Here is a 13667-nt window from a genome sequence, read left to right as displayed (position 1 = left end):
GCCACAACGATTTAGATCGTTGTGGTCGTAAGATAAAAAATCGGATCGGTCGCATCGCATGCGATTTGGTCGCATACGATGCGACCGATCCGATCTGCCGATTTTTCACCCGATTTTTTTTTTTTTTACACCAGATTTGTTTAAATTGCCCCCCCAAATGTTAATAAGTGTGCTAGACCCCACGATAGACGTGAACCCGAAGCGTGGCGAGCGCAGCGAGCCCGCGAGGGGCGGCGGTGCGCGTCCTCCGACCTTTTCATTCCCCTACTATCCACTAGGGCGTGGAGTGAGAATATAATAGTGTGGCGAGCGCAGCGAGCCACCGAGCCCGAAGCGTGGCGAGCGCAGCGAGCCCCGCGAGGGGACGCGTCTCACTTCACAGGTATACGCGTCCCCTCGCGGGGCTCGCTGCGCTCGCCACGCTTCGGGCTCGGTGGCTCGCTGCGCTCGCCACACTATTATATTCTCACTCCACGCCCTAGTGGATAGTAGGGGAATGAAAAGGTCGGAGGACGCGCACCGCCGCCCCTCGCGGGCTCGCTGCGCTCGCCACGCTTCGGGTTCACGTCTATCGTGGGGTCATGGCGGGCACATAAAAAATGTGAAATGGGTCATATTGGCCCATTTCACCTTTTTTATCATTTTTCCCTATGTGAGATGGACTTAATCAAGTCCATCTCATCTTGTGCCATTATAATGGCACAAGACCAACCGATTTCAATGTTAAAAGATTTTTTAACATTGAAGTCTATGGAAAAATCGGGTCAATCGGTCGGTCGCATCGCGGCCGATTTTAATTGGTCGCGACCGACCGATTGACCCGATTTCTGTCAATCAAAGTGAAAAAATTGTCAAAAATCGGCCACATCGTGAGGATCGTGTCCCTTAATTAAGAGCCACGATCACTCACGATTGTGGCCGTTCTAGGAAACAAGTACCTAGTTTTGTTTAAAAAAAAAAAACAACAATGGAAATAATTTATTTCCTAATGGTGCCCATACACTGTGGTATGATGGCACCCGTTATGGGTTGGATCGCAATGCATGCATTTTGCATGCGATGCGAGAGCAGTACAAAAAGTGCTGCACATACTTTTTGTACTGTGCGTTGAGATGCCTGCGGGAGCGCGTATCGCACCGTGTATGGGCACCTTAACTATGATGATCGTTGATTAAAAAAAAAAAAAACTGGACTTTCTCTCAGATAACAGACACCTTTAGGAAAAGCAGTCCTAGCGTATGTCATGTTTTGGAGACCAGAGAAACGAGACCGGACACGTCTGAGCCTCACATTTCTGTCATACCAATGCACTGTAGAAGGGTCGGCGCTGCAGCGTGTAGAAGTGACGCGAGGTCTTTACCCTGTGGGGATGATTCAATTTGTCAGGCTTATCCTAAAATCTGTGCTCCTTTATCCAGAGAAGTGCTCAATGGAAACCTTAACTAAACTCTCCCGATTACTGACTATTGTGGTCTGATTGACAGAGGGCTGTGCTCTCCTATTGGGATCCTGCTTGCCAGCGTTACACCTGGGGGTTAATCCCGGATATACACCCTTCAGTGATTGATCTGATTACGCAACACAATCTGAGAATGAATCATGTTCACAAATAGTCCTGGGCGGTTTCTCCAATATGTATAAGTAATGGATGATCGACTTGAAAGTGGCCCGTCGCCTACACGCAGAAGAAGCGGTCGTTTTCTTGCCTACATTTTCAATATTCATGAGGATGCAGACTATGCAATGGCTAGGAAGCAGCGCCTCCTGAATATATTAATCAGACCTGTTGAATATTAATCAGGCCTGGTGATGTCACAAATCTATAAGGATATATCTGGGACACTGCGATGTGCTGAGGAATAAACAGGTAAGTAACTGCAATAATCACAAGGTGTCAATCATAGTAAAACACATTTAATAATATAAAAATCAACAAATACATTAGAATTAAAAAAAGACCAAATAAAAACAACTATTCCAGTTTGGAATAATGTGCAATTAGCAGTAGAGTCACCTGACTGTAAGTATGTCCAACTGGAACCTGCCGATGTTTGTTCCTATGTTGTCCTGGGGGGTATGTTAACCCTATAAATAGTCCACAGATAGTACTGGCCCAAATATCCACTGTAGATGTAATGGGGTGGAAAGAAACGGCAAGCTTTTCCCAACTTGGGGCTGGCATCGCGAAAAGTGGTGGGTGGCTTGACCCCCTTTGTATAGACTTTGGACACTGGGGGCTAGTATGTCCTCCTCGTTAGTTCTTGCTGAACAGTGCCCTAGCGCTTGATGGTATTCATGTACATATGCACTGTGAAGGTATCTCAGGCCCGATGGCAGTATGCAAAGAGGGATCCAGGACTGATTCGAACGGTTAATCCAATATAGATGACGGTTCCAGAGCCGGGTGACCGTGCTAACGCGTTTCACTGCACATATGCAGATTTTTGATGGGCTACAAGCTGGTTCGGTCCTTCGTATAGTTACCTGCCCAAATAGCTATCAGTAGGTCATGCACAGCGGAACGCGGCACCTGGCTGGAAGCACGGTGAGTGAGGTGTTGCCCGAATTGAGAGTTTACCTGCTCAAGTATCGACATTTGCCCATCTCCAGCCAAGATCAGTCAGACTAGACTTCTCTGACCGGGGGGGGGGGGGAATTCTTGCGGCTGCATACGGGGGGATGTGTAAGTGTACACATCCCCTTGCATGTAAATGTGGGGATTCACGCATCGGGGGTGGGGGGGGCCTTAGCGAACAGATCTGAATCAAGAACACTGTGTACCCACACTTTTTTTTATAAGCTGAAACCGTTTTTAATCCTCACGACCACAGGTTATTTTCTGACAAACACACTATCCAAACATCCTCTGTCCGCACCCAGACAATTAACTTGTATTAAACGCCCTTAATTACATTTTCGCTGAACCTCACAATGACATTTAATACAGTGACAGAAGAATACTTGGAGAGGACGGTGAAATGCAGGTAGCGTTGTACTGTTCCATCCCCGCCGTTCATAAACACAGCCTGTACATACTACTCCCTACTGGGGGTCACCGACATCAGTATATATAGATGTGTTTATTTAGTGTTGGCGTCTCTTGTTACAATAATCCCCCTGTTTAGCGGCAAACCTCAGCGGAGGGCAGTTTGGGGTAGTAGAGGCTCCCTATGTTCACAGATATAATTTATTTAGTGCCACCAATTGACACCACTAAACATAGGGGCCAAATCGCACCTGATCGCAGCTCTGCAACTGGGATATAGGGTGACGCTAAGGGACGTCATAGATTCTGTGATCGTCAAGCTTTCAGGCATCTCATCACCTTCAGCATTCACACGGCTGCACCAGCTATGTATTTCTGGCCCATTTCCCAAGCCGTCACCTTTTGTTCCGTGTCACTAATCGTACAGGAAAGTTTAAATACCTGTGTTTGTCAAGGAAGTGTCTGCAGGTTCCGTGTACGTCAAACCATGGTAAACTTTGCTGGGAGGGACGGAGTTAATGTGCCGGGGTGTGCCCGCCCGTCTGTCCTACTGTGTTATGTCAGAGTGTGCTGCTTTATAAACCCTGGGCCGCTTCCAGGTAATGTCACCGTAATCCTTCGAGGTGCCCTAATTCACCATAAATACACATCGCGTTCTGTTACACAATACAAAAATAACTAACACAAAAAGTGATGACAGCAGGGTCACTGGGCAGGTGCACTACAAGTACCACAAATAAATCACTGGTGATCACTAGGGTCTTGCCCGGCTGAGAATTTGCACGTGCTAAAGAAGATGATGGTTTGGTCCAACTTGGGGCGGGCAACCGTTTTCTGTTTGGCTGCCAGCTCAAAAAGTGCCAGCCATTATTACTATATTATACCCAGTCCTTTCTGTAAGTAATTGGAGGGTACAGAAGAGGTCTGGCTTTTCTATACATTTTGGGGGGGATTCAGGTTGGTTGCAAACTCCTTCGTTAATGGATAACACCATGCTGCACTGCAGGTGAGTCAGATGTAACTTAAGCAGAGAGAGTTAGATGTGTGTGAGTTATTTTGTGCTTTATTCTTACACTGCAATTTGGATTTCAGTTTGAACACACCCCACCCAAATCTAACTCTCTGCACATGTCACATCTACCCCACCGGCCGTGCAACATGGTTCCATAAAAAAAAAGTAGTTTGCATATGCAAACCAACCTGAATCACCCTGTTTATATCAATTTATACCTCAGTTGTGAGCAGGTAAAACTGTCAGGAATCATTCGTCAAGGCTTCGCTGCTTATAAAGCTAGACATAGCGACAGAGGGGGGATATTATGGGGACATCTGTACCGGGCACCACAGACCCTCAACCACTCCGCACAGTCCGACCACTGATGACTGCCCTGGCTATGCCACTGCAGTGCATGTATGAAGGGGATGCGGTCAATATGCCGGCGGTCAGAATCCCGACGGACGAAATATCGACGCCAGAATGCTGACTGCAGCAATGCCGGCACTTTGTCCACGACACCCATAGAGGGAGAATAAAATAGTGTGCCGAGCGTAGCGAGGCGCAAGTGCAGCATGCCCGCAGGGGGGGGGGGGACACACAAACCACGACCCCCACTGGTCGGCATTTCGGGGGTCGGTATTCCGTCTGCCGGCATTTTATACTGAATCCGTATGAAGACAGAACTCAGCTGTCAGAGCAGCCAAGAGGGGGGGAAGCGGGTACTAATTACCCAGGCCCAGGCTTGCTGGAGGGGCCCCTCCCTTCCCCCTCCGTCACTCCCGGGTAGCAACAGCAGCACACACTTCTACAGCATGTGCTGTGCTGACAGCAGGCTCAGCATGAGTGTCTCACTGATAGCGTGAGAGGTCATGCTGAGCCTGCTGTCATCACAGCACATGCTGTAGATGTGTGCTACTGCTGAGATTACAGTTTTTAGAGTATTCTTTCACCCTCCTCTAAACATTTTGGGGGCGTGGCCTAAGTGTGGGAAGTGCACACACCCCACACTTAGGCCACACCCCCAAAATTTTACCGGGGCCCGCATTCCTCTCGGCTGCCCTGAGTGCAGTACAGTTTGATTGTGTTTTTACTGCACTGAGGTTCTGGAGTCACATAGGCCCTTATTCTAGTTCACTCTTTCTGACAAAATCCTTCTTAGATGGACAAAACCATGTGCACTGCAGGTGGGGCAGATGTTACTTGTGCAAAGAGAGTTAGATTTGGGTGGGGTTTTACTTCAAAGTTAGACCTATATTGCAGTGTAAAAATAAAGCAGCCAGTATTTACCCTGCACAGAAACAAAATAACTCACCCAAATCTAATTCTCTCTGCACATGTTACATCTGCCCCCCTGCAGTGCACATGGTTTTGTCCATCTAAGAAGGATTTTGTCAGAAAGAGTGAACTAGAATAAGGCCCATAGACACGGAGTGTGCTGGTTCCTGGGGTGGAACTTAGGCAGGGAGTTTTGATACCGTTCAGAAGAAGCCTTCTTACCTCACACAAAGGCAGAGAAAGTAGTCACGGACTCGTGAGAGAAACCGGTATTACTGACATTCAGCATGTCTTACATGACAGAGGTGTGAGGTGACATCACAGTAACAAAATACATACAAAACTGGATAAACACAGCAAAATATGTTAGCAGCAGTCACACAGTACTGGATCACGGTCTACCAGTGACGTTCTGCCACGCCCTGCTCTGGCCCCGCGCTGCCCCCACTTGGGCAGCCATGTTTCTCTGTGTACATGACTGCAGCTGAAGGCAGACACACGCCCCAAAAACAGCTATGGCACCCCTGAAAACCCCAAGTCAACCTTCCCAATGTCGACCTAATGCTTTTGTCGACCTTTTCACCCTGCCATTTTGAGGCATGTCGACCCTCTTCATGTGTCAACCTAAGGCCAGTTGACCTTCAGTGGTCGACACAATGTATGTCAACCTAAAGACCGTTTAACGCGCCAAAACACTTGAATCCCCTCCGTAGAGGTGAGGAGCAGCCTTTTATTATATCGGATATGTGAATTTTTCATACATTTACCTCAGGATATCGGAAGCGGGTGAGTTATAAGCCCTGTAAATGGTATTTCTGTCAGTGACCCCTGTGCTGCTCTGCAGCCCTGTAACGGCACATTCTGACCAGCTAGTCTGTGCGGTACTAGCTCGCCCTGCAGAAAACAATCGGATTCAAAACGGCTGAGGCCTTGTCCGCGCAAAGCCGCATCTAATTTAGGCTTCCAGGCCCCTCCATTCCCTTATGTTTTTCTTATGATTTCTACATTCGCCTCTACATTCGCCTCTACAGACCGTGAACTAACAAAGCACAGAAAGTTATATTTAGTGAACGTCCCGTAATGACAGTGCTCCGTTGTGAGAGGGCCATGCGTGGGTATCACAGGCCTCTGTGTAAGCTGGCAGGGGTGTATAAATAGCACACTGTCCTGCTAAACCTTCTTACATAATTGTGAATTCAGCTCACCGCCAGGGAGCATTGTAGGTGCCCCCCCCTCCCCTCTTCCTGTTAACACCCCACCTCAATACGTCTTCAGGTGGGAGACCTCGCTGACCCTAATCCTTGTGTACACACAGCAGGAGAGCAATCAGGCTCACAGAGCTCTCCTATTCTGCTCCGCCAGAGGCCTACTAGACCCCGGGCCATTACAATGGCTCCTGTGTCTCCATTACCTAGGCCTGAAAGCCTGTCTCTGTAATACCGATGCGGAATTCTTCTGCTCGTTTCTTTTACAAATGATAGCGCAAGAATTTCGTATTGGTTGGTCATAAATATATAACCCCCCCCCTGGGAAATGTAGGGTATTACCCCTAATACCAACGCTGATGAGGAACATTCTGTTCTGTTCTCTGGGGGTAATTCAGACCTGGGCTGCTAATCTTTGGAGCCCATTGATCGGTTAGTGGGACAGAGCAAAAACTCTCCTCTGTGCATGGTTTTGTGAAATCCAGCAAAAGCATTTGCATCCCTGTCACCATCGATGTCCTCCACCCCCACCAATGTGTGCAGCGAGCTGAGTAGCCCCAGATTTATGTAGGGTACACACCAGAATGATTTGGCCTCAATTCCCCCAATATCGATGCGATCTTGACCGTTTGTATGTAAATTGGGCATGTTTTGGCATGTTTTTGATCCGATTCCGATCCAATGCGCGTCCCCATTGGTTATTTTGGAGATCCTACCTGCTGCAGTCAGGATCTGTAAAAGATCCATTCAACTAGATACAGATTGTGATCGGATCGTATGCAGATTGTGTGCGCCAACACAGGGCCACCACTAGTAATGTTGGGGCCCGAGACTGACCTTCAGCCCGGGCCCCCCCCCTCACACGCCGGTGCCCCGCCTCTTCCCCCCCCCCCCCCCCCCCCCCCCCCAATTACTTACCAGCGGTGGTGTCGGCGGCGCAGCAGCATCTTGTCCCTCTGGGACTTGGGGCTCGGCGCACTCACTGCACAGTGCAGCCTGCAGAGCCCCTCTGTATCCTAGGATCGGCGCTCTCTGTATCGCAGGCTGCACTGTGTATTGTGCGAGCCTGGCCGGCGGCGCCGGGTGGGGGGATTTGTGCTGGTGCGGGGGGGGGGGGGGTGTGTCTGTGTTTGCCGTGCCACTGTGGGCAGCTGCCCGTGCCCCTCCAGAGGTTGCAGCCTGGGACAGCTGTACCCCTACGCTAGAGGTGACCCAGGTCATACCCGGGAAACCCCTGCTACAGAACAGGGCTGTGGACTCAGGGAAGACCGTTATCTGTAGATTCCATGGTATGGAATCTGCAAAAACAGCCACCCAAAAATGTCTGCCAACTTCTAGGAGACAGATGTTAGCTGTCCTGCTGGAACTCTAGCGTCTGTCAGGGGAAGGGAGCGTGCACATCGCTACCCAAAAGTGCGGATTCTGGGAGCGCTGGGAGCAGTACTTCCATGGCAACGAGCACGTAACCCCTCCCCTCAACAAACATGTAACCCCCTGGCAACGAACATGTATCCCCCTGAGAACGAACAAGAAACCCCCTGGCAACGAGCACGTAACTCCCAGCAACTAGCACAAAACCCCTGGCAATGAGCATGTAACCCCTGGCAACGAGCACATAGGTAAAACAAAATGTATCATGAATGGGGGGCACTTCTGTATTAGCCTATGGCGGCTGAGGTCCTGATATTAGACAGGCAATGTATCTGTTACCATTAATCACCTGTGAGTGAGCGCTGCCCCAGCTGCAGACGATGTGACCTCTGGCATCAATCATGTTGCTTTTTATTGTCGTTGATAGACTTATCATTAGTTGTGTATATGACCCTTGTATCTTGGCTGCATTGCCTTCACTATTCCTGATAAGGGGCCACAATGAGTGTTTTTGCTTCCATCTACATAGCGGAGCACTGACAATGCATTACAGACTGGCTGCCTATGCCCAGACCACCAGGGGCATACGGAGACATGCGGGGCCCTGATAAAGAGGGGCGTGGCCTATAAAGGTGGCATGGCTATGCCAGATAATATTAAATAATACATCAAATAATTGCAACAGCCCTGCATGTGCCACCGTATAGGTTATTAGGTCTACAGCAGTGCAGTAAGGTCGACATGGCTGTAGGTTGACATGTCATTAGGTCGACATGGGCAAGGTTGACAGTCAAAAGGTCGACATGGTTTTTTTTCACTGTTTTTTGAGCCGACATGTGCCGACGGGCGGTATTTCATGCCCTAACATCCACTAGGGCATGGTCGAAGCATGTCGAGTGCAGTGAGCCATGCGAGGCGACCCAGTCCTACATTTCAGTGTCCATGTCAACTGTGTCAACATTCCGGTCAAAAAAACCCAGTGACACCCCCCATGTCGACCTTTTGACTGTCGACCTTGGCCAAGTCGACCTAATGCTTGTGTTGACCTAATGACATGTCGACCTGCACCCATGTAGACCTAGACCAATGTTGACCTTTCTTCATGTCGACCCAATGCATGTCAAACTAGTGTTCGTTTTAGCACCCGCTATCTTTGAAAACCCACGCAGTTGCTCTTCCCTGCCTGGGGTGTCGCTGTCTGCTGTAGTGCTTCTAGCACAGTGTGGTCTGTATATCAGCACTGACATGCAAACCTGACCTGTGCTAGAAACACCACAGCAGACAGCGACACCCCAGACGGGGAAGAGGAACCGCATGGGTTTTCAAAGATAGCGGGTGCTAGAATGAACACTAGCAAACTATACTCTGCATGACAAAAACGCCCACTTTACTGTGATCCATGTATCGTAACGTATCTCCTAATAGAACGCACCAGGCCGGAAGAATTGGGGACACAAGTCCTGCTTGCTGGATTATCCATCAGTACCTCAGATCAGTCACTCTGCAGCCCATCCACCTCGTACCTCCAGCCCATCTGTCCAACCCCATATGATAGACAGATTAGCATTACTATGGTAGCTATCACCCAATCCCGTGTCACAGGGAACTGAGATTTGCATAATGTGTTTATGTAATTAATCATTAGCGACACCTTTCTCCTGCCTGCATTCTCCACCATACCATCCGCATAGCTGCATGGCTGAGTCACGCCAGTGTCATCATGCTCCACTTTCCCCAGTTATATCCCAGCTGCAATAACCTCAGCGGAACAGATGAATCGGTGGAAAAATGGCGACATGACCATGGTCGTCACCCATGGTTGACGCACATTTTTCCCCGACTTTATCATCCACGTGAACTACAATTGGTGATGATAACCTTGCCCAAAGCGTACATGTTTCCACTAATTTGGCTTAGATATGACAAAGGATACAAAATGACAAACAAAAAACTTTTGTCAACTTTTTTTGTGTCGACCATGTCCATAGGCTATTTCCATATCGACCGTTTGACCTGGTGGATTATTTTTTCCGGTAGACTTCCTGTACAGACTACCTTTTTCCATGTCTATCTTTTCACCTTACCGACCGGATGCCTGTAGACTACATGGTGCTGACATGGTGTTGACATTTTAGGGTATTAACTGTCGCCTGCCGGTCCCAAATTCATGGGACTAAAATTTGGGATGTATGCACAATGTAGTAATACAATTCTAAGGTTATGGTATAGAAGATGTACAATGTCCATATCGACAGTCACTAGATCGACCAGTAATGGTTGACAGTGCCTAGGTCAGCACCTACCAATGGTTGACAGACCCAATGTCGACACTGACAGAAGGTCGACACAATCTTTAGGTCGAAATGGCCATGGTTAAGGTCGACATGAGTTTTTCAAATTTTTTTGTTATTTTAATGTTGATATATGTCGACATGGACACCATATCAGTATACCATGTCGCCTCGCAAGGCTCTCCGTGCTCAGCACACTAATATATTCATCCTCTATGTCCATGTGGATACTTAAGTATGAACCAAGTCAGTATGCAAATTTTTTTTTTTTAAATGTGTGTCGCTCTTTTGAGTGTCGACCTAAAGCTGGTGTCCACCTTTTGTCAATGTCGACCTTGGGTCTGTCGACCAATCTTAGGTGTTCATCTAATCACTGTTGACTTAAAGTGACTGTCAACACAGGTACCGGTTACCCAATTACCAAGATCGTATGTCTGACCAGGAAGTTTTGGCAGAGAGAATTGCAGAGTGTCGGGTGACCGGCCAATTCATCTGCAAAGTGCCAGTTATATACGCGGGAGGCCGGAGAGCTTGCAGAAGGTAAGTTAGCGCGTGTGTGTGTGTTGTGGGTATAAAGAACGCGGTACATAACAGAGACTGGGGCAGGGGAAAATGGACAATATAACACGCTGATGGGGCCAGCCTAGTATAAGACACAGATGGTGGAGGCACAAAACAAGAACATAGAAACAAGGGGGTACACTACATGACATACAGATCATACATGTCGACCCTTCTGGACCCTAAAACCGCCTGGCCCTCCAGAGAATTCAGCCAATCAGTGTCCGGCCAGTCTTTTTAATATGTTTCAAATTCAGCAGCGCTGCCCTCCCTGCGGCCTGGTAAAGAACACTACAAGCTCCGGATCCCCACTGCCAGGACGCCGCTACCCGGACCCTGCTGCCCGCCACCTGCAGCAGCAGCTTCCCAGAGCAGTGCAGTCTTTCCCATTGGGGTTGGCCCCTAGAATCCTTGGAGCCCTGGGCAACTGCGCATTAAGCCCAATGGGAAAGATGGCACGGGGGGGGGGGGGGGTACTTTCTCCATCTCATGGTAGCAGTAGTGGGGGTCAGTAGTAGACACAATATGCAATATTTAAATGAATAATCAGCATATAGAAGCTAGAGGGAAATACAACAGCGTGCACTGATCAAGTGACAATAATAGTTACCATTAAAATCAATCAATAAACAACAACAACAACAATAATACTATAAATATTAATAATAATGATAATAATAATCTCTTATATATTTAGCCAGATCTGCCACTCATACCCTGTGTGTATAACGCTGGGCGGGGTTACAAGAGTGATTGACAGCGTTATACACACATAGTTTCTGCCTTAAGACCCCCCCCCCCCGCCCAGCGTAATAAAAAAACAATAATAATGATGATAATAATAAAGAATAATAATAGTAACAATAATAATAAAAATAATAATGACGATAATAATAACAACAATAAATTAATAATGACAATAAAAAATATCAATAATAATCATTGTGATGATAATAATGATAATAATATGCTACAATACTGTACTGTGTAATCTATTATATTTTACCTATAGTTATGTAATGGGAGTTATTAATAAATGTCCACTTTAACAATATAACTATATAAACGTCACTATAAACTTTTATACCAACAGCACTGACATAATAAAATAATAATAATAATAATAACCAGCTTAATACTTCCAGGTACACAGAAGGGCGGTGCCTGCTCTGTGTTGGGTGCTCAGATATTCTTGTCCTTATCCCATTGGACGCGCCATCTTACACTTCACCTCTATTGGTCTGCTCCCATGTCAGTCATATCCTGACTTTGCTACACCCGCGTCCCTTGATTGGTCATGGTTCATATCAAACAAACCAGGCTCCGCCCACATTCCGGTGAACTCCAGCTGCGCTTTCCCCTGGGTTGACGAGAAGCGCATGATTGGTTGAGAGCGATGACGCAGAGGGGGCAGCCGGTGGTGATTGGTCGTCGCTGTGTCGGGGCGTGTCTGGCAGGCAGGAGGGGGACATGGGCTGCTCTCTCTTGCTGTCAGTCTGATCCTAGACGTTGAGAAGGGGGATCCTTGCCTGTTGCTGCTTCTGTTATTACCCTGACCTCCCACTGGACCCCATAGGCATCTGCCCCTGGCTGGGACCCACCTTATCAAAGCAGCCTGCCTCACTTGTGCCCCCAGTGCCCATACCAGCTGCACAGGAGCCCTATACTGACTTCTGGCTGCTTACAGACTGCTGAGTGCAGGCACAGAGAGGACCTTTAAATCCCAGAGCCCAGCTGAGCTGTCTGCCCATCACTCCTGAGGGGGTCTGCATTGCAAGCTGCAGGATCTTATTGCCCCATCTAATTACAATTCTAATTGAATTATCTTTTTATTATTTCCATTTATTGCCTGTGTGGGGTGATTCCTGGTAGAGCATGGAGATACTGGAGAGTGGCGAGTCAGTAATGCATTGGGACCGTAAGCTGAGTGAGCTCTCAGAGGTGGCGGAAAGCGACTCGCTGTATAATACGGTGAGAAACCAATTCCTATTATTATTATTATTATTATTATTATTATTATTACTGTTATTAGTTTATTGGTGCTGTGGTACAATTGTCACATTCCCCCCCAATACCCCCCATCCCTATACCGCCACTCTGTTGGTATTGCCTTTGCCTCCATCCAGCCCCTCTGCACTGTTCTGCAAAATGCACCCAGCAACATTCTGATTTTCTGCAATTAAAGTTTTCTTTCCAGGTCACCGGGAATAACATAACCCTGTTTGAGCACACATACCCTCCCCAGTCCATGTAAGGGGGGGGGGCTCAACTGACAGATGTTATTGCTCCCCGCACCTGGATTGGGGCCAGCATTCTTTGCACAGCTGTGTACAGTAAAGAAGGATGGGGGGGGGGGGGGGGGCTTAGGTACATAAAGCATCTGTAAACTTCAGACTCATCCGTGCCCAAATATTTATCCCACCCTCCCCATTTTTTTAATTACCTAAAAAGTTTTTAAAAAGTTTGTTGCCAACTGTTGCACCCTCTCTTTGTTCTAGTGACCGACTCCGATAACAATCAATGTAGTAGAGTGGTCCTATTGTGCTTTGTTTGTTTTGTCTTGTTGCTTTGTCTCTGATCTGTCCTATCAGGTGTAGAAGACAATGTTTTGGTGTTTCCGTACCCACCCATTGTTGTATGGTGGTGGGGAGGCCCCAGACATTAGATTGGAATGATAGTATTGGATTTGGGAATGTGGTCGGTCCTGTGTGGACTTTCCTAAGGATGTTTTTCCTGCATTTGGCATCAGAGGAGGGGTGCGGAGGAAGCTGGGGTGGGGGTTTGTGTCTTACGGCCTAATAGTACATATGCATGAAACAGATGTGCAAACACTGAATTGTTTGCTAAACAGGATTTACCGAAAAGGTCAATTTATCTCCTGTGAGTTGAAACATTGACCTTTCCACTGATTCCCTGGTGTTTATATAGCCTTGGTGCTCTATCCCTTGTCATGTGTATGTTATTTACATATTATACTTATA

At 47.7% G+C, this 13667-nt stretch overlaps 1 protein-coding gene across 1 annotated transcript in view; it reads left to right on the top strand.

Moving 5' to 3' along the window:
* The first annotated feature begins 12095 nt into the window (after positions 1 to 12095).
* The window catches only part of CREB3L2 (cAMP responsive element binding protein 3 like 2), a 44576-nt gene continuing 43004 nt past the window's right edge, over positions 12096 to 13667 (top strand). The window contains exon 1 of the mRNA XM_083181187.1: positions 12096 to 12657. Within this exon, the coding sequence (XP_083037313.1) occupies positions 12562 to 12657 (96 nt within the window). The 5' untranslated portion in view covers positions 12096 to 12561. The remainder of the gene's footprint in view (positions 12658 to 13667) is intronic.

This window comes from Crinia signifera, chromosome 4 (genome assembly GCF_055691185.1).
Source record: "Crinia signifera chromosome 4, ASM5569118v1, whole genome shotgun sequence".
Classification (NCBI taxonomy): Eukaryota; Metazoa; Chordata; class Amphibia; order Anura; family Myobatrachidae; genus Crinia; species Crinia signifera.
Note: the sequence above shows the minus strand (reverse complement) of the source record. Positions and strands in the feature narration are given on the sequence as shown.